Here is a 22796-nt window from a genome sequence, read left to right on the forward strand (position 1 = left end):
CCAGTCACATGGGCCATTAAAAAAAAAAAAGAAGCTGAATAAATAGTTTTCATTGATGTAGGCTATGTTCGTTAGGATATAGGACAATATTTGGCCGAGATACAATTATTTGAAAATCTGGAATCTGAGGGTGTAAAATAATCGAAACATTGAGAAAATCTCCTTTAATGTTGTCCATTTATGTCCGCGATTGTGCTCCTCAAAAACAGCTCTGTTCACAGCGACCCGTTTCGGTGCCTGTCTCTTTAAATGATAATGAGCAACTGCTCACCCCACCCCTCTCTTCCATGGGGCATGTCAACACAAAACACTTAAAGTGCTGCCTTGGCAACCTGGCTTGGTGGACACAGTGGACAGTATACAACTGACTGAGGGCTGAAATATACTAATACGGGACAGTCGGTCAGCGGTCGTGGGCGGAGCAGGAGCAATATGACATCATATTGCTCAGAAAATCCAAACGGCTGGATTAGTGAGAGTGTTTAGGCTTTTTGAGGATAAAAAAAAAAGTAAATGGATTTTTTTTCTTCATTTTATGGTGGTTGTGTCCACACTGCAAAGACACATTTAAATGCAAGTTTACACCATGTAAAAGTGAATTTTGCATCCGATGACCTCTTTGTAACCGCAAAATCTTAATCTTATTAATCTTAATACAATACTTACCTGAAGTAAGGTGACGGTATACCGAGAAGATAGCCTAATGATTTTTGGCAAAAAAGGAAAAATAGATCATTTTGACCCATACTGTTGGCTATTGCCACAAATGTGCGACTCGTGACTGGTTTTGTGATCCAGATTCACATATAGGCCAACATATTTTGTGTCTGTCATGTGCGGGGCTCCGTAGTTTTATAAGAGAAATCACAAAAAAATCTTATTTCTGAAAAAGAATGTCTGTTGAAATTAAATTATTTCAATAATGTGATTGTTTTCAAGGTACACGTGATTCAGTTGTTATTGAGTCAGTGTGGAGAAATTGATTGATTGTTGATTGATTGATTGATTGATTGATTGATTGATTGATTTTGTGGACCACCCATTGGTGTCCATAATGGAAATAAAATGGTTTTCGTAAAAAAAAAACTTTTGCCAGTCATTAATTGATCATTGATAATAAGTTACAAATATCAGTAAAAAAAAAAAAACAAAAAAAAACAGAGAGATGTTTTTGATGAAAACACAAGAGATGGCTTCAATTTTGTTCCCAGGTTATTTCTCACACTGAAAATGGAAAGTCAAGTTAAACACGTTGCATTTTGGAATATATTATGTTGAGCAATGTGCTCTGGTTGTATATTGAACATTTTTCTGTATGTGGTCATCTGGTTATTCATGAACACATTTGCATACTGTACACAGTACACATATATTCTGCAGAAATGTTAGTTCACAAAAATAGCATTGGCAAAGGCACAGAGCAGAGGAGTGAAGAAAGCAAGAGAAGGGCATGTTTAGAATTTTGAATAAATATTATTTAAAAAAAATTATTATTATTTTTTTTATTAACAATGTTTAATTGAATAATTTAAGAAGAAATCTAGGCCTATGCAACATCCACTATATTCACATTCCCAATTTCATTATTTATTTAAAAACTGCTGTTCATATAGAAATGACCTCCCATTCTTCAACCTTTTTTACACAAACATCTCTTTCGTTGCATAACGGACTGTGGTAATGAGTATGATTTGGGATTATATTAACTCGACAGTTAATATGCAAATTAATATGCCTTTTATAAATCAATCTGGAATACCACTTAATATAGCACTACAGAACACCTCATCAATTCTGCTCCAGATGTTTTTTCTAAAAATTCTACTACTTTTGTAGTGTATTGACATCTAGTGGAAAAAGAACAACATTACAGTGCATTTCTTATTGATGTCAAAAACCAACATTTAGTCATGAGGTAAGGTAACCAAAACCCAACGTCTGATAAACATCATAATGCTTAAGTCCACACAACATTAAATTATAACCATTTTCCTTTGATATTTTGTTGGTTTTAACTTATTTTGTAACTTTTAACTTATTTAGTTACCAAATCTTGCAGCGTCTCGTGCCAACATCTTAGATCATTAACACAGTTCCTTATGCAACGAAAAAGGTGTTTGTGCAAAAAAAGATTGAAGAATAGGAAGGATTTTTATATGAACAGCCGTAGGCTGCATCCTATAAAAGTGAAGAAATAATTAAATTAAGCTAACACATTTTATTAGATAGATGCTGATTGGACATGTGGATGTAAAAATCACAATAAAAAAATAAAAAAACATTGTTAGAAACAGCAATGTGACATCATAAACCGCACATAGAGCATATACATTCATGTAAAGTTACTCTCTGAATTTGCCATTAGGCCTCTTCTGAAACCTCTTGAGGGGGTGAAAGAACCCCACTTTGAATGAGGTTGCCATGCTCCTGATTTTCAAGGCGCGTTCTTGTGAAAGCCGTTCTTGTGAAAGACTGTTCCCAGGAATTAAATTAGTTGGCTTGGGAGCAGCGAGCTCTTGCCAAAGTTGACCCTGAAGCCCAGGTCCTCAAGATGGCTGAGGATCTTGGATCTGTGGGTGCATAGCTCCTGTTCTGATTGGGCTATAAACAGCTAATTGTCGAGATAGTTGAGTATGCGGATTCCCGTCTGTCTTCTACGCACTTCGTAAAAGAATGCAGAGCTAAAGAGATGGACAGTATATTGGTACGCCACCCCCTCGAACTCAAACCTCAAGAACAGTCTGTGATGGCGGGCTATCTGGATATGAAAGTAAGCGTCTTCCAGATCTGATAAAAAACAACCCCGGGGCGAATTTGAGCAATTTGTTTGAAAGTTAACATTCTGAAGGGCCATCTCACGAGAGCGCGATTCAGACGTGTCAGATCGAGGATGGGCCTGAGGTCGCCATCCTTCTTGGGGATGATGAAGTAACGACTGTAAAAGCCTGACTCGCTGCGTTCCATGGGAAATTTCTCAACTGTAACTTTTCCCAGCAGTAACCTCGATCTATTATCCCCAAAATCCAGCTTGACGATCCGGGGATGGCTTGCTAAGCCCATAGTCAAGTGGCAAATGGTTGAAGTACTACAGGCTGTGTCCGGCCACGACGGGACTTAACCCTTTTCTCCTCTGTCCTGAGGCATCAGGGTCCAGCTCTAGCTTGGGGCGAGGCCCTTGATGCCGGGCGTAGACGTGGCTTGACTTCCGGCTCCGCTTTCGGCTTGGGCTGACGCGTGCTGAGGCTGGCTTGGGTCGCTGCTGAGTCGGCAGGCCGTCTTGGAGCGACTGGAGGCAGTGGTAGAGCGGACTCTTTTAGGCAAGAAGTGATGCATAGCCTGCGATGACATCTCGGCCTCGATGTAGCATTCTGCAATGCTACCGTGGAGCCGAACAGAGAGGGAGACGGGGGAATCAAGAAGAGCCGTCCTGTCGGCACCCTTAATCTCAGTGAGATTGAGCCACAAGTGGCGCTCCAACATCACTGGGCTGGCCATAGCGTGGCCGATGGCTTGTGCGGGGGCTTTTATAGCACGCAGGACCAAATCCGTTGCACTGCGCGGCTCTTTGAATATAGCCAGGTCAGGTTCAGATTCGTCCATATGGTGCAGACGTTTGGACTGGTAAACCTGGAGTACCGCTATTGTGTGTAGTGCAGAGGCGGCCAGTGGACGCACACAGAGTAGGGGGTGCGCCACGTCTTGGTGAGCTCCTGAATTGGGCTGGACGCCGGCAAGAGGCCCGCTGGCGGCGCCCCGGCTGCAGGAACCATTTGTCGAGCGGGCTCTTCTGGGGCTGACCATTCCAAGCCAAGTTCCTCGAAGGCTTTAGTGAGGACTCTCAAAAGTCCATGCGAGGCCATTCGTCACTCTGTTTAGGTGGTAGAGGGGCGGAGTCATGACTGGAGTTCGCCCACTCTCCACACAATGTGAGCAGCTTAAGTCCAGAGGCGCCACCTTGGCATGGGGCGGCCCAGGAAAGAGGCACACTCAGAGTGCGCATCCAGAGCGGGCGGGTGAGCCCTCCACTAGCCGCATTTACGGCGTGACATCAACGTCGCTGGAAATTTGCTCTAAAAGTTGCTCTTGTATTTAAGTCGCCGGACGGCCGCAGGGGAGATGCTAAATCAGCTTGCAGAGCATCGTGTTCTGCCGAGAGAGTTCAGTCTTCTTTGGAGCAGCGATATGATCTTCACGCCGAAGGAGAACGATTTTGACTGACAGTGTTTCTGCATGACTTATAAAGTCAACTCTGCCCTTTTTGGCGGACTGAAATGACATTTGTCTGTGCAGTTGCACAGAAGTAAACCAATCAGGCTTCAGGATTTGGAGAAAAGAGAACTTTTCCTCCATAAGTGTTAGCTAAAACTGATACAATGCGAGTAAACAGTATCGAAAGGGAACACATTTCCTGTTCACCAAAGTAAAAGAAACACATCCCAACAATAATCGAATGTGTTTTTGAGTTCAAGTCAATGGTAATACTTCTGAAAATCGGTTTTGTGAATGTTCAGATGTTTTCTGACTTAGGCTATCATTTTATTATTAGTGAAATATGTAGCTTAATTATTATTGCAGGTTTGTCTAATCACCCTCTCTTGTTTTAGTATTTTTAATAACTGGTACAATTGCTAATAATAATAATAATAAAGAACAACAATAATAATCACTATAAATTAGTGATTAAATAATGATCATAACTGTTGGCATTAAACTCATTCAACAATAAAGAAAGGGTATAATAAGGCAAAACAAATGTGATGTAAACTGCTTGAATGCATTAGTTTAACACATGCATGCATGCAACATAAATGTAATATTATCCTCTTATTTAGATCACTTTGAGTGTTTTTATCAAGCTGTTTGGGAGAATCAATGCAAGAGAATTGAACCTCTCCTTGTTGTCAGTGAAGTTGATGATCTACATTATACTGCTCTACACTTTACAGCATTCATTTGTACATTTGGTCTAAACAAACAAACAAATAAAGCATTTGATCACTCTGAAATAACTTACTGAAATTCGTAGTATTGTTCAGTAGGGGCGCCCTTAATCAGTCTTTCTATCTATAGAATATGTGCTAAAGAAATACAAGTTTAAATACGTTCTCGTGTCTCCAAACAATATCTGTTTGTCACATGTGTGGTTTTAGGTCTAGGTCACGCGTATTCTTGCTATGAGATGTTTTCTTAACTATAACTGCCTGAAAAAAGAAAAGAAAAAAATGTTTAAAGATTTAAATGCATACTTAGAGTCAGAAATAATAATTGTAATGTATGCAGAGGTCATGTATAATAATGTATAGATGATAGTAATGGTTTTCAAAAATGCAGATGCCAGACCCGTTTATGCTGCCTCTCACGAGCACGTTTGAAACCCATCCCGTTATTTCCCTGCGTGCTGACGTCACTTACCGAAACTCTCGCGTGTGTGGCCTTCAGTTCGGACAGCGGTCAGATCATCTGATCATCAAACACCAAAAACTCTCACCATGGGAAACTGTCAAGTGAGTATTTCATTTCATTTTTGTTCCTGCTAATGCACACCTTACACACGCCACAGAGAGATAGAGAGAGAGAGTGTGTTAATAGTGAAGCATCCTGCGCAGAGTTTGGTACGGGACTGGTCGCATAATCGATTAACTTAAATCTGTTTTAAAGAGAAGGAAAGAAAAATGAATACACTGACAAAAGAATAAAGACAGTTAAGATATCTGGTCTGGGCTGCGATGCCACGCGATGCTTTTGGGTAACAGCCCTTATCGTGTAAACTGTAATTATAACTGTTGTCCGCGATTGTTTTCACTGTTAAATGTTGAAAAACTATTTTCTCACTTTCCGAATATGTATTATTGTGATTTAGATTATAAGGTCGTATGATATCGTAAAGGGAAGGACTGTATCAGAATCCCGTTATGAATGAGTCAGAGGAAATGCTTTGGGAGGAGACTGAACTGCAGGGCCTCGGTCTAGGGTTGCAGTGTTTGGACAGGGCGCTTCCTCTGTCTGAGCATTCCTGAGCCGGCCTTTTGTTCATGGGGGAGACTGAGGGGAATAGTAGCTCTCTTCAGTCACTCACACACACACACACGCGTCTGGTTCACTATCTTTGTGGGGACTCTCCATAGACGTAATGGTTTTTATTCTGTACAAACCATATATTTTATACCCTTACACACTAACCCTACCCTAAACCTATCCATCACAGAGAACCTTTTGCATTTTGACATTTTAAAAACACTTAATTTAGTATGATTTTTTTTATAATAACAAAATAAAATGTTCCCATAGGGTCAAAATTTACTGGTATTACTCTCCTTGTGTTGTGAGGACATTTGGTTCCCATAACATAACAGCACACACACAGACACACACTCACACACACACACACACATACACATTTTCTGCTGTATTTACATTGTTTTATCGTTGTTTGCAAAAGAAAAAATAAGAAAATTGGACTTTTCATTGTTTTCAGCTCTGCACTGATTTCTCTGATACATTTGTGCTGATTTAGTATTTATTTATTAACATCTAATTTATCTCTAGATTGATGGTTAGATTGTTCATTTATAATATTTTTATTTTATAATGCCAGTTTTTTGGGATATATGGTATATATATAATACAATCTTTAAAATATGTGATTATAACAGTGGTTTGCTTTAAACACATTATTCCACATTATTTATTTTTTAATGTAAGAGGAGTAGTTGCAACAGTCTGACTTCTTATATTAAATTTAAATGTTTTATCAATATTTAATGGAATTACTGGTGGCACATATACATGTCCTCATCATCCAATAATAATGACTGCCAGTGTCATTGCAAGCAAATGCTATGCAATGTTAAAACATGAATTAAGTGACCTTCTAATACATATTGTAATTAACTGTGAAACATAATGAACATTAAAAATGATTATCTTTGGTTTTATTCAACAGCCAACGATTTTTCCTTATGAAGACTTCGACGTAGTTGCCGATATAAAGGCCATCCGCAAAGCCTGCAAAGGTTTAGGTGAGATGTTTATGCCAGTCTTATATTTTATTCAGCATTCGGTATGTCTATATAGAATGCAATTACAATTCAACATGCAGTTATAGTTAGTCTGCTATTTACAGGCTATTTTCATAACTGGTGGATACATTTGAATGACATTTTCTATAAAATTTTCAAGGAACTGATGAGAAAGCCATCATCAACATCCTAGCCAATCGATGTGCAGCTCAGAGAATGGAGATCAAACAAGCATACTTTGAGAAATATGATGATGTGAGTATCCTGAAAACACGTTCATGTCAAAGAAATAGTTTTGAGAATAAAGAGAATGCATTCAAATGTTAATGTTTCTATGAAGGAGTTGGTGGATGTTTTGAAGAGTGAGCTGACTGGTAACTTTGAGAATGCCATCCTCGCCATGTTGGATCCTCCTCAAGTGTTTGCTGTTAAAGAGCTCAGGAAGGCCATGAAGGGCGCTGGCACCGACGAGGACGTCCTGGTGGAGATCCTGTGCACTGCTACCAACGCTGTATGTCAGTTTGTTTTGAATCGAAAGCCTCTGCGAGTTCCTGTGTTTGTCACTGTTATCAAAGCAGGGAAAAATGTTTGTCTATTACTAATATATGTTTACAGTAATATAGATTTGGAAATTCCTAAGTCATTTCCTACTTTTTGTTTTCTAACAGGATATTGCCACTTACCAAGAGACCTACACTTACGGTAAGAACGACTCAACCAACATGCTTTCAACACGGCATAAAAAGGAGTGGTTGAGAAAATTTAAAGTGAAAAAAAAATGATAATTTATTATGCTTTTCCGAATATTAACTTTCATTAGAGATCGACCGAGAGTGGATTTTACCGATACCGATGACTAAGTTAAGCCGGACTTGCCGATAACTGATTAACCAACCAATCCAAGCAAAACAGTGCTGAACTTTATTACAAAAATAAACAAGGGTAATGAACCTAAATTGTGCTAAATTAAATAAATATATTATTATGAATATATTAAAATTAAAACTTTTATTAAAAAAGTTCTACGGAACAAAATTCTACAGAAAATAATTTAAACATTAAAATATTACAGGTCAAATGATTGTTTCTTTAGTTATAACACATCTATGTAAATGTCATAGGTTTACACTTAGCAAGTCCCGTTTGTTGACAAGGACGTATTAGCTAGCTTACATGGACCATATGCATTATGCAATATACATTTTACAGCATGTATTCATATTTGAGCAATACAATTGTACCTTGATCATTCATGTTAGTTAATAGTGCAGGCTAACAGATAAAATAAAAATTTAATATTTTTTTTTATTAGTAAATGTTAGGGGTGTAACTATATATCATGTCACAAAATATCGCAATACAAAAATGCATCAATAATATGTATCATGGATAGTTGGCCAAATAATGCCAAATGTCTTATGTTACCAGTAAAAAGTGGTAAATTATTTGAAATATATCTAGTCACTGACAGTACAAGCATGTTCGTCTAAAATAAATCTGCATTTCCAGCTTCAGAATCATGAATATTTTTAAATATTATCTGGTGTCACCGTTGTCCTGTGCATTGTGTTACCAGCACCAAGTCCAATCCTATTCATGTACACCCACAATGTAACACCAAATTTAGCATTTTAATCAACTGTACATTTTTCATCAACATTTTACCATATGTCTTGGAGTATCGCAATAATATCGTATCATAGGTTCAATATCGTGATATGTATCGAATCGTGACATGAGGGTATCGCTACACCCCTAGTTAAATGTTGAAATGAACAAACTTAACAATGAACAATACTTCTACAGCATTTATTAAACCTTAGTTAATGTTGAAAATGGAATGTTATTGTAAAGTGTTGCCATTATATGTATCCAAACAGTCATGCTTAAAGATGACCATCCTTAAATATCTACACAAAGGCCAGAGAGCATTGCAATTAGCTACATAAATGTATATATATAATCTCACAATTTATTTGGTTCTATTTTAGAACACTTTATGATTATCTAATCAAAATGTCAAAATATGTATTGCAGTGATGATAAAGAACTGAAATCGAATGCGTTTCTGGTTTGTTTTTATGTTTCTGTCAGTTGCAAGAACATATCAATTTTATTTCTTACATCCAATAGCTTTAAATATGCAACTTCGCTGGCTAATGAAAGCATAAGTGACCGGCTGAATATAAACTAATGCTAGTAGATGGTAACAATCATGACATTAAACATTTGGGTCGGATGAGCGTGTGTTTTTGTCACATTATTTTAACCACTTGAGGTACTACTAATATTAGCGTCCTCAACCTCGACGGCAAACATAGTGTCACATCATATTTTTATTTAGCCTATAAAAGCACCATATTGCTTATAATTTATTATTTTAACCCACAACTTCCACTAGTCTGAAATTGGAACGTCATTGCATCAAATTTACCATAATTGAATTGCTAATTATAATCTACCTATGTTAAAAAATTAATTAGCTTATTATTTTTTTTTTATATAGTTCTTGAGCCTGTGAATGTAAACCTGGTATGAATTGTCCCATAATTACAGTTTTGTCTTCATATTTCTGACATTACAAAATTTCTACCAGGATTTGTGACCAGATTTTAGATTCTTGATGCTTCAAATAATTTATTAAAGAATCAAAAGACAATACAACGGGTGAAAAAATCCAACAGACTTGTTGAGACTTGAGGTGGGAAAAATATTTTCCCTAATCTTGAACAGTTGTTCTATTGTTTTAACAAATGAAACCCAACTGTGTGTTGTTGTCTACAGTGCATGACAGGGATTTGGAGGCAGACATTGAAGGAGACACCAGTGGGGATGTTAGGCGACTACTAACATTTCTTCTCCAGGTAAATCCTCTTCATTCTGAATCAAAATGGTTGCTTACATCTTACAAAATGACTACACGAGTCTGTGTTTAGTACCCCTCCCCTTTCCTCGTGTCCCTATAGAGCGCTGGAGCTCGGCAGTGGTTCAGATCCCCTTTCATTAGATAAGTGGAGGCAGGATTCAATGACGTGACTCAGATTGGATTTCACTCTCTCGGTCAATGCTTTCTCTCTTGTAGGGTAACCGAGACGAGAGCTACGAGGTGGACGAAGCACTGGCAGAGCAAGACGCCGTCTCACTGTTTGAAGTAGGGGACATTCAACACGATCCCACTTTATAGATATTCATACGTGAAGCCTGGTTCTACACACGTCTGGAAACACAATATAAAATGTGTGGACAGCATCTAAACATTTTATTTACTTATGTAATGTATAACTTTAGAGACCCCTTTATAAGGGTTTCAAATCATTTGAGGTTTATATATATATAATATTGCATTTGTAGGGTGATTTTTAATGGATTTATGGATCATTAAATGCTGATTTACTGATCCATAAATCCATTAAAAATTAAGAGTTCTGCTGCCTAATATTTTTGTGGAAATATTATTTTTTCAGGATTCTTTGATGAATAGAAAGTTCAAAAGAGCAGCATTTATTTAAAAAAGGATTTTTTTGTAACATTATAAATGTCTTTGCTGCCAGTTTTGATCAATTTAATGCATCCTTGCTGAATAAAAGTATTGAACAGTAGTGTATAATATTTATTTATTAATATTATATTAATGTATTTAATTTAACACATTCGGTTAATGCTGTTATCTGTGTCTAAAAGGATTATCATGGTTTAGATGCAGTTAATAATTTGATATTTTGCTTCATTGTTTATCTCAGGGATTTCCAAAAAATGTTGACACCCCAAACCCATTAGACCTAAAATATTGATTTTCAGTTAATATTTCAGTCACTTAATATATTTATATGTTCACAGTTCTCTAATGTCAGTTAATGGTCATATGACATTCAAACAAATACAATATTTATAAAATATATAAAATACAATATATATATATATATATATATATATACTGGATATATATATATATATATATATATATATATATATATATATATATATATATATATATATATATATATTGTATTTTATATATTTTATAAATATTGTATTTGTTTGAATATATATTTTTGTATTTTATATATTTTTGTTTATATATATATTTATATATATAATATATATATTTGTATTTTATTATGATTTAGTGCAGTTTCCTCCAATTTGGGAACGCCTGGTCTATCTAAACATACCGGTACAAATATGTATGTGTTCTACAACAATATACAAATACATGTTAATATGAATGAGATCACCCTGGGATATTTTATGACAACATAATGATATTAATATTTAGTCCCATGTCCAGTCTTATTCCAGTTTATTAATATATGTTTTAATGATCTGTAAGGCTGGAGAGGGCGGCTTTGGCACAGACGAGTCAACTTTCAGCTTCATTCTGGCCACCAGGAACTACTTACAACTGCAGGCCACATTCAAAGCCTATGAAGCCGTGAGTTTTTATTCTGTTCTGTGAGCTTTAAAGGGATAGTTCACCCTAAAGTGAAAATTATATCATTGTTTACCCACCCTGGTGTTTTTCTAATGCAGTTTGCCCTTCTTTCTTTTTTTGGACCACATGAGTATCAGATGCAAAAGTATTATAGAATGATCCCATGCAACACATGTAGTATATTCCAAGTGTTCTGGCTGGGGGAATATAATAGGGTTTAGTAAAAAAACAAACCAAAATGTAATGTATTATTTAAGGAAAATCCTGACCTTGGCTGTTGGTCTTCTGTGCTGCGGGCCGTGAGCCCTCTTCAGACTCTATTTCAGACTCTAAATCCAGATGAATAAAATCACGCCATAACATATAATCCATGTACTTTCTTCTCTGATGTGAATATATTCACATTCACATCTGTCAACCTTCATTCTGACTGTCATCTGACAACCAGAGTTTAGGTCTGGAGATATTCAACTAAGTGAAGAAAGTATACGGATACTTTTTTGGGATTTCTAGTACACTTGGAATACACGACATGTGTCGCATGGGATCATGCTGTGATACTTTTGCATCTTTTTAAAATCTTGATTCTGGCGCTATTCACTGCCATTATATGGACGAGCATGAGCAGGAATTTTTTTTAAATTGTGTTATGAAAAAGAAAGAAGGGCATACAGCGTTAGAACAACACCAGGGTGAGTAAATTATGACTTAATTTTCATTTAAGGGGAAACTATCCCTTTAAAGTAGTAATTTAGTACAATAAGTTTTCTTGTAATAGCTCTGGATTACTTTTAGATTGTATTTCATGTTCTCCAACAGATCTCTGGAACTGAGATTTTGGATGCAATTGATAAGGAAACCTCTGGAACTCTGAAGGACTGCTACATCACACTTGGTTTGTATTGTAAACACTGGCCTTGTTCAAACAGGCAGCAACCATTTAGGTTTTTGTAGTATGAATGAACAGCAAAGAAATCACATGACATCTGATTTTGAAATGGAAATCTTTGAAAAAGTTGTCCAATGTCCAGTAGTGTCTACAGCTTCTAGTGTGTCTAAATTCACCCAATTGACTGAGACTTAAAGTCATCACGAAATCAAAATTGTCAGTTATTGTTTTTTTCTTTAAGGAATGTTGCAGTATTTATTATAAATGATTTATCAGTGCACATCATTATTTTCAAGTGCCCTTGTAAAATAACTCCCTCTCCCTCTTGCAACAACATCTCTTATCTTCTTGATGACGTGATTTTCGGGGGCGGGACAACCTGTCACTCACAACAATAGCAAACTACAACAATCCAATTTATTCCTAATTGACAAAATCAAGAAAAATTTTTTATTCGAGTAGCTGTTTCACTCAGATATATTGTAACTTGTGTTTCATGCTGACTTTAAAGGCCCTGATATATTTTAAAAAGCAAAATGGAAGAACGAACTGGTATGATGCCATTTAGAAAAAAAATCAGGCCAAAACGAAGTTTGTTTCGGGAGTTTGAAACAGTTTGTCAGAGCAAATTTTCTAGAAAAGTTTGCTCTGGTTGGTAAATACCTTCAAACTACCATTGGTCCGTGGCGATGATGTAATAGGTGGGTGTGGCTTTGAGACTCCGCCTTCTTTGAGGTGGAAATCCTCTCCGGTACATTTCTTCTGTACAATCTGTCGAGGTCTGATGAACACACTGGAGAGCCGCTTTATAGTAGAAAATGGAAGTTGTAGTTCTTATTGAAAGAGACTCTGAAAGTGTGTTTTCATGTTTAATACTGTAAAGCTGCTTGCTTTTGAACAATCTATTGTATAACATGCTATATAAATAAATGTGACGTGACTTTATTGGAGTGCTAAATTGCAGAGCTGGTGCAAACATCTACATCGCTGTGATCAGATGCTTTTCTCACCGCCGTCATTTTTGTTGTTTATTTTGTTATCGATAGGAAAGCGTGCAGCACATATTTACATATTCGCGTCAGTCTTAGCAGTGTGTGCGGCGTCAGGATGTTCGGTTACATTATATACCACTGCAAAGTAAATCAGCTTATTTTTACCCCTACATGAAGAACGAAAATTAACTTCGCAACTTCGAAGTGCAAACACACGAGATATGTGAACAAAGCCAAACTGCTGTGTTAAAATACTACAATATTAGAGTTTCCAGCTTTGATTATTTGTGTAGCAATTCTTCACTTGTTTAACACTTTCTATCTAACCCATAGTGAGGGTTGCTAAGAACCCCCAGCTATTCTTTGCCCGGAGGCTGAACGCCGCTATGAAAGGTGCCGGGACTGATGAAGACACTCTCATCCGCATCATTGTGTGTCGCTCAGAGGTATAATACCATTCCTCATTTTGTATGCTTTGAGTAGTGTTAAAGGGGTCATGACATGGGTTTTTTTATTTTATTATTATGTTCCCTTAGGTGCAATTATAGTATTACTATAGTTTTTTTTACAAAAAACTTTTAAAATGTAGTGATTTATGACCTTTTCCCACCCTGTTTCTCATCCTCTGATTCAAACAGTCTGTTTTGGGGGTGTTTCCCCTTTAAGAGTTCAGTGTTAACGCCCACTGTTATGATTGGCTAACGTCAGTGCCTATGCATCAATTATTAACGCCCCCAGCCAGAACATTGCGGATTCGGCGTATTTAAAAAGTTGTTTAAAGTTTTAAACACATTACTTACAGTTTGCGTCGTCGTTGTTGAGCCCAGAATAGTCGGCACGGACTTATCTTTGAGCAACAGTTTTCTGGCAAAGCCAGCATCATTTTGGGATTTGTTCTCAAAACAGTCATCCTTCAAATGTATAGAACAAACGCTTAAACTAACACTGCCGTGACTGGGACGTCCGCAAAAAATAAAGTGCATCCATTTTTCCCTGACGACTGGATCTTTCGCAGCGTATACACAGATGTTGTTTGTCCACAGCCAGGAACAGCACATCTGCGGCATCGTAATTTCCCTGTACACAGACCCACTCGCTGTCCGTCGACTGAACACTTGTGAGGCGCGCAGCGCGCGGGCGCAACAACGATACGAAATGAGCGTAGTTGCCTTGCGCTTAAAGCGTAGTTGTCTTGTGCATGGAGGTATGGCAAGCCGTTTTAGCTTTTATTCATTTCCAGGATATGAATTCTTGATATCAACAATTACATTTCACTAGTTAAAATTATAGTTATTGATATCAGGAATTAGATTTATACTAGTAACAATGGCCATTTTTGATATCAGGAATTACATTTCCACTAGTAACAATGCTAATTCTTGATATCAACAATTACATTTTTACTAGTTAAAATGTTAATTCTAGATATCAAGAATTTAATTTTTGATATCAAGAATTTAATTCTTGATATCTGTAATTGTATTTTCACTAGTGAAATGTCACCATAGGCTGCCATTCAAAATCAATTGTTGATATCAAGAATTGATTTCTTACTAGTAGAAATTCCAATTTCACATATCAGAAATACAATTCTTACTAGTAAAAACCTTTATTTTTGATATCAAGAATTCAGTTGTCACTAGTTGTATGGCAAGCCGTTTTAGCATTAAATACTCCTTCCCGTACTAGTCATAAATCAGTTTTGACTAGTCATAATTCCAGTTCCAGATATCTCTTCTGCAATTTTGACTCGTCGTAATTGCAATTAAGATATCTACAATGTGATTGTGACTAGTCGTAATATGCATTGAAGATATCTACAATGTTAATTTGACTAGTCGTAATATACATTACAGATATCTACAATGCTTTTATGACTAGTCATATTCTTCCATTGACTTCAATTGGAAAATATTTTCAGATATCTACAAATGAGTTTTGACTAGTGGAAATTCTAATTAAAGATATCTCCAATTTGATTATGACTAGACAAAACCCAGTTAGAGATATCTCAAATTATAATTGCACTAGTGGCAATTAAATTAGAGATATCTCTAATTAAGTTTTGCCTAGTCAAAACTCCAGTTCAAGATATCTCTAACTGGGTTTTGTCTAGTCATAATCAAATTGGAGATATCTTTAATTCATCGTTTTTTAAGATATCCAAAAATACATATGTAGATATCTTTAAATAATTTATTACTAGTCAAATTACAGTTGTAGATATCTTGAACTGGAGTTTTGACTAGGCAAAACTTAATTAGAGATATCTATGGCAAGCCGTTTTAGCTTAAATTGTACCCAGCATTACTCGTCGTAATTGCATTTTTACTAGTAAGAATTCAATTGTAGAGCTCTCCAATTCAATTCTTACTAGTAACAATTAAAATTAGAGATCTCTCAAATTCAATTATTACTAGTAAAAATTACAATTAGAGAGCTCTACAATTAAATTCTTACTAGTAACAATTAAAATTAGAGAGCTCTCTAATTCAATTATTACTAGTAACAATTCCAATTAGAGAGCTCTACAAATTATTTTTTACGAGTCATATGTCTCCATTGACTTCCATTCATTTTTAATTATGGAGCTCTACAATTGAGTTGTTACTAGTAAGAATTCCAATTACAGAGCTCTACAATTCAATTCTTACTAGTAACAATTCAATTAGAGAGCTCTACATTTCAATTATTACTAGTAACAATTACAATTAAAGAGCTCTACAATTCAATTATTACTAGTAACAATTACAATTAGAGAGCTCTACAATTCAATTATTACTAGTAAGAATGCAATTACAGAGCTCTCTAATTGAATTTTTACTAGTAAAAAAACGAATTAAAGATATGTATAATTGCAGAGCTCTGTAATTGAATTAAAGAGCTCTGCAATTGCATTCTTACTAGTAAGAATTTAATTAGAGAGCTCTCTAATTGTAATTGTTACTAGTAAAAATTTAATTGTAGAGCTCTTTAATTGTAATTGTTACTAGTAAGAATTGAATTAAAGAGCTCTGCAATTGCATTCTTACTAGTAACAATTCAATTAGAGAGCTCTCTAATTTAATTGAAGACCTCTACAATTGCATTCTTACTAGTAATAATTGAATTGTAGAGCTCTTTAATTGTAATTGATACTAGTAAGAATTGAATTCAAGAGCTCTGCAATTGCATTCTTACTAGAAACAACTCAATTGCAGAGGTCTTTAATTCAATTAGAGAGCTCTCTATTTCAATTGTTACTAGTAAGAATTACAATTAGAGAGCTCTCCAATTAAATTCTTACTAGTAACCACTCAATTGTAGAGCTTTTAAATTCAATTATTACTAGTAACAACTCAATTGCAGAGATCTTTAATTAAATTGTTACTAATTGTAAATTGTAATAATTACAATTAGAGAGCTCTCGAAATAAATTCTTACTAGTAACAATTCAGTTAGAGAGCTCTACAATAGCTATTCCTACTAGTAACAGTTGAATTAGAGAGCTCACTATTCAGTGCCATCTCATTATGATAATAGTGCCTCATGTTTATTCATCTGGCAGGTATAAATAGGCAGGCGGGAAAAATTGGCGCACAGACATTATCAAAATGGACGAAGTACAAGGTGGCGACGGAACACAGCAGGCTGCATTATCTGCATTTGATCGCGTTTTAAGCGCAGTTTCGCGTGTTCGACAAGAGTTGCAGCAGTCAGGAGGTGATGGCTGTCCGTAATAGGCTGTCAAGGAGATCACTGTATTTCTCCAAATCATCATGGCTTATTCTCTGTACATTGTTAAGCAACGAGTCGATCACCCTTAAATCATAAAGCGTGCAGTTCCCACGAATAAAATTTCTTTTAATAGATCAAATCTTTCTTCTGACTGCATTAATCACGGATAACGCTTCCATTTGTTCTCTGTTTAATGAAAGGGGCGCGGCACCGGATAAATGCGCGCCCTGAAACAAAAAAACAACATCAAAAGTGACCGCGCATGACTGCGTTTAACTCCAGCTTTGGATCATTTTGTTACGGATTATGAACAACCTAAGGTTGTACATGATTTGTTATATTCTGGGATTACCATGTTTGTAAAGTTGAAGCATTAAAAAAAACTACTAAGATAACTTTTTTAAACAGTTATTTCATTGTGTACACGTTTTCATTTGTGTAATTATTATTATTATTATTATTATTTTATCCAACAGCTCAACCATTTATACAGGCCTATCGAATGGTGCGTAAAACAAATACAATGAAAAAAACGAAATAACAAATCTCCATAGCGAATTCCAATTGATTAAGTGCTGAGGCCATTACATTTCCAACCCATTCCAAGGTATCAGCCAGTAGTGGGCACTCGTGCAACACAAGCAATGACACATCCAAGAGAACAAAATGGAAGGAAGTTAAGTCATTAAAAGAACCTTTATACGGTCTATGGAAAGAACACAGGTTATACCAGAAATATATGTTTTTCAATTAAAAACATGGTTGAAGATGTTGGCTCCTATCCCTCAGTCGTCGTCATAACAGTAGCCTAATATGAATGCAATTTGTTATATCTAACCACGCCTAACAGGGCTTTTATTTTGAAAAGTATGAAATGGGTGCAATCTGTTTTGCATCTAATGAATACAAGTTTTTACTAGTAATAATTGCATTAAAGAGCTCTCCAATTGTAATTGTTACTAGTAAGAATTGAATTGTAGAGCTCTCTAATTCAGTTTTTACTAGTAATAATTACAATCTAATTAAATTACAGAGCTCTGCAATTGCATTATTACTAGTAACAATTCAATTAGAGAGCTCTCTAATGCAGTTATTACTAGTAAAAACTGATTTAGAGAGCTCTCTAATTAAATTCTTACTAGTAATAATGCAATTGCAGAGCTCTGTAATTTAATTAAAGAGCTCTCTAATGCAATTATTACCAGTAATAATTGAATTGTAGAGCTCTGAATTGTAATTTTTACTAGTAATAATTGAATTAGAGAGCTCTCTAATTGTAATTGCTACTAGTAAGAATTGAATTGTAGAGCTCTCTAATTGAATTCTTACTAGTAAGTATGCAATTGCAGAGCTCTATAATTCAATTACAGAGCTCTGCAATTACATTATTATTAGTAGGAATTGAATTGTAGAGCTCTCTAATTGTAATTTTTACTAGTAAGAATTGAATTAGAGAGCTCTCTGATTGTAATTGCTACTAGTAAGAATTGAATTTGAGAGCTCTACAATTGAATTCTTACTAGTAAAAATGCAATTACGACGAGTAATGCTGGGTACAATTTAAGCTAAAACGGCTTGCCATATGGCAGCCTATTGTGACATTTCACTAGTGAAAATACAATTACAGATATCAACAATTCAATTGTTGATATGAACAATTACATTTTTGATATCAACAATTGCAATTGTTGATATCAAGAATTCAATTGTTGATATCAAGAATTAAATTGTTGATATCAACAATTACATTTTTGATATCAAAAAATTTAATTGTTGATATCAAAAATGTAATTGTTGATATCAAGAATTCATATCCTGGAAATGAATAAAAGCTAAAACGGCTTGCCATATGGAGGCGGTCATATGCAAACGCTGGTACGTCAGTTCGTACCGTGACGTCACTTCTTACCATGGATCCAGAACGAGCTGTATTTCGAGCTTGATTAAATAAATGATTCGTTTATAATGGGTAGGACGTCTTAAGCTATGAAACTTGCAGGACGTTTTAATGGTACAAAGACCTCTTATATACCAAAAGATCAAGGCAAATTTGGTTTCTCATGTCATGACCCCTTTAAGGCCCATTCACACCAAGAAAGATATCTATATAACTGCATTAGCGACGAGTCCACAACAACGCACAATATTTTTATGTTTATTCTAAGCACATGCTGCAGTTTTGTCATCTGTCACTTCAAATGCTCAAGGCAGGATGAATTCTGATTGGCTGTCATTGTTTTTATCATTCATCAGCTGCGGGAAACAAATCATTCTGAAAGTGATTTCAATTATATTGTTTCTGTGCCATTATCGTTGAAGTTGTGGTTTGGACTCTGCTATTCTGTTATATTTAGAATGATTTTTAGAACAGGCCTTCTATCAGTATTACTACGGTAGTCATTTTGTGTGTTTATTAAAAGCTGAATTTTTTAGAAAATAGTAAATATTTCAAACAGTGGTACGTATTTTCATTTGATTCCTAACTTTGGAATATTAACAGTCATGAATTATATAAAAAAGTGTCATATGTTCAGCAAAGGCTGCATTTATTTGATCAAAAAGACAGAAAAAAATATATTTTGTGAAATATTATTTTAATTTAAAATAACCTTTTTCTATTTTAATCTGTTTAAATTTTGAATGTATTCCTGTGATGAATTTTCAGCATCATTACTCCAGTCTTCTGATCCTTCAGAAATCATTTTAATATTCTGCTTTGCTGTGGAACATTATGGGCCCTATTTTAACGATCTAAGCACACGGCGCAACTAAGTGCACTTAGGACGTGTCTGAATCCACTTTTGCTAGTTTAACGATGGGAAAACTGGTCGGTCCGCCCGGCGCATGGTCCTTAAGGGTTGTCCCTATTCTCTTAATGAGTAATGTGTGTGTTTGTATGATAGGGCCCATCGTCTTTACTGCCACTTTAGATCAATTTAATGCATCTTTGCTGAATAAAAGTAATAATTTCTTTCACAGAAAACAAACTTTTAAATGGTATTGTATTCCAGATATTTCATGCATGCATACTGTATGCATACCGTACACAGTATATAGCAAACGCTATAATTAGTACAATATGCTATTCTGATCATAGACATTGATATTTAGCATGAAGTACATTGTACTGTAATTACACAGAGATTAGATTATTAGACCGTTTTACTGAACAACCTGTAATGGACACTCTTCTGCTTGAGTAGATTGATCTGGAGACCATTAAAGACATGTACCTGGAGAAATATGATGTGTCTCTGAAAGAAGCCATCAGCTCGGAGTGCGGTGGAGATTTCAAGCGTCTCCTGATGGCCATCCTTCACTGAGAGACGCACATTCAGACCCCGGTGCGCAACATGGACCAAGGAAGCTTTCATTATAGTCCCAATCAAGGCAAAATAACATGACTTGTTTTCTGTCTTATAGTCTACAAACACATTTTTATAATGCTAAGTTTAAAGCGACAAAACTATTGTATTCAAATACAATATCTTTAATATTAATATTTTACTACACTGTGCAAATATATATCCCTCTATAAATTATGAATATACATAACACCACTCCAAAGTCTCATGAACAGCTGTCCTCATAAACGGAGACATGAATTTGTGTCCAGTTTCTGTGACATTACATGTTCTTGAAACTAAATTGGCCAGTTGGATTTGTTTAAGTGGAGTCTTGTGGTTTCAAGGATTACAAGATAACTTTGTTAGCCTACATTATGATAATTATGAGTTGAGAAGAACATAAATGATGCAAGACCAGCAATTTTATTTACTGTCAAATAGCAGTCGTCAGATAATTTTTCTGCCAGTATTTTGCCATACAAAAACCTCACCGTTTTACTGACCGTTTCAAAATGTGCATGACAATGTGAATTCTGAATGTGTGTATGACACTCTGCAATTACAATGTAACGTTTTTGGTCAGCATAATAATGTATGAGACTTCTATGCAGCTAATATGTCAACCTGTGGTAAAATATCTGCATTATTGAAGTGACTGTTTTATTCACCTGATCAGTAATGTAACTAACATGAGACTAAAGTATTTATATTATTTAGATGGAATATTTTAATATAACTTACATTATATTTTAATATATCTTTAACACAAGAATAAAGGCAGAGTTGTGCTATCCCCCCCCCCCCCTTCCAGTTTTTTTTTTTTTAGTTTTAGTTTTTTTATCAGATTAATATTAACATTCACTATATAGGCCCATGTGTCATTCAGTAAATTTAGATCTTAATATTTGAGACATGACTATTAAATTAAACTAAGTTTGAATAAACCACATGAGATGGATCTTGGACTTTCTTCTGTATTAACACAATTGTATTTCATTCTATAAAATAACTGAATAAAAAAGCTGTTAAAAGTACACCGGAGTATCTTGCAAAGTTACTGGAGAACTATCATTATTAATCTATATTTTTTTCTTTATTTATGAGTATTTTTTTAAACTTCCTTGCTATTATTATAATTATTTGTATAAAGAAGAAACAGCACTGCGTTGAATACATTAAAATAAAAATAATAAAACAATTTTTAAAAAAATACAGACAAATAACTGACTCCTCAACTATAATTCCAATGTGTGACATAGTGGACAAAGTGAAAATCTTTTTGAAAGTAGGCTTGTATGAGCCATGCCGACAGCAACTTGTAAACAGAGCGTGCACGAGGAGAACTAGCCTAGGCTCGTGCACACGTTTAATAGGCGTTCCCTCTCGGGAGCAGGTAGAGTGTTGCGCATGTGCATTTTTCCAAAAAGTGGAGAGGACGGTTCTTTTCTAAAATTCGGGAAAATCTTGAAAACTTGTTGTTCTTACTGTTATCAATGAGTTTAAGAGATTTTACAATAAGGGAAATATCAGCAATAAAGACATCAAATCTAGGCAAAGTCTTCAGAAATTTGTTTTTGTGAAAAAAAAAAAGACAATTTATTTAACACAAAGAAATGAACAACATTATCAATAGCATAGTCACTCCCAGTCCTATATGTATATATATATATAAATTATCCTTCAATGAAAAGTTTAAATCACATTTGATAGTTTAGTTTAGTTAGTTAGCAAAGTTTCTTCCTCAGCTTTGCTCCTTGCACCTGCCGGTGTCCTATCAGGAGTTGTCGCGTGGTATATGTTACTTTTCTCACCGATTTTCGAGATGGCGAGAATCACAGTTGCTTGTGATTGCTTGATTACTGGATACGTGTTTTTCTCATTTCATGTCCTCATTAATCTAGAGTAGTTGTAAACTGAGGTTTTCTGTTAGAAATATATTCGAGTGATGTTAAGATCCGTGGCTGTAAGATTTTTTTAAATGGAAATTCACGGAGAATACGAGATGGATAATCTTGTACAAAGAGAAAGAAAATAAATATTATATATGAGCAATATAAAGTGCATTACGTTACGTCATGAGTAAAACAATCCCCTATCGAAATTTCCAACTGTTTTAGCTATTTTTTTGTTTTAATTTAATGCATTTCAATAAATATGTGTTTTTTATATAGTAATCGTGGTTAGAAACGCCGGTTTTATTTCACACTCTACATAATTCATTTAAATAAATGACATGATTAGTTCAAATAAAGATTAACTTGTCACTGTCAGTGTTGCCTGTCAGTCATAAATAATTTTAAAGCAACGAGGAGGGTACTGAAGAGACGCACACAGGTAACTCGCCCACGCCTCCCAGGTGAAAAGGAAATATATTTAAAGTGTGCTTATTTTGATATACTT

The 22796-nt window shown here is 35.2% G+C and overlaps 1 protein-coding gene across 4 annotated transcripts; it reads left to right on the plus strand.

The window, feature by feature from the left end:
* Positions 1 to 5351: 5351 nt before the first annotated feature.
* On the plus strand, positions 5352 to 21576 carry anxa13 (annexin A13). Of its 4 annotated transcripts, none has more exons than XM_079601114.1 (11): positions 5352 to 5504; positions 6944 to 7019; positions 7180 to 7274; positions 7363 to 7530; positions 7688 to 7721; positions 9804 to 9883; positions 10102 to 10170; positions 11350 to 11451; positions 12271 to 12346; positions 13666 to 13778; positions 20253 to 21576. In XM_079601114.1, the coding sequence occupies exons 1-11, from the start codon at positions 5490 to 5492 to the stop codon at positions 20370 to 20372; spliced, it is 948 nt and encodes a 315-aa protein (XP_079457240.1). In that variant the 5' UTR covers positions 5352 to 5489; the 3' UTR covers positions 20373 to 21576. The 4 variants fall into 4 exon arrangements, 2 of the variants coding, with proteins under 2 accessions (XP_079457240.1, XP_079457239.1); XR_013796266.1 differs by having other exon boundaries at positions 5396 to 5504; positions 7360 to 7530; positions 13666 to 14536; positions 18905 to 21423; XR_013796267.1 differs by having other exon boundaries at positions 5396 to 5504; positions 13666 to 14536; positions 18905 to 21044.
* Positions 21577 to 22796: the final 1220 nt, after the last annotated feature.

The sequence above is a fragment of the Phoxinus phoxinus genome (genome assembly GCF_949152265.1).
Source record: "Phoxinus phoxinus genome assembly, chromosome: 24".
In the NCBI taxonomy this organism is placed as follows: Eukaryota; Metazoa; Chordata; class Actinopteri; order Cypriniformes; family Leuciscidae; genus Phoxinus; species Phoxinus phoxinus.

Bases quoted from the DNA above. Each gene is read 5' to 3' on its own strand.
- anxa13 (XM_079601113.1), top strand. The intron at 9,884-10,101 runs GTAAATCCTCTT...TCTCTCTTGTAG, and splicing joins TACTAACATTTCTTCTCCAG to GGTAACCGAGACGAGAGCTA. The intron at 10,171-11,349 runs GTAGGGGACATT...ATGATCTGTAAG, and splicing joins ACGCCGTCTCACTGTTTGAA to GCTGGAGAGGGCGGCTTTGG.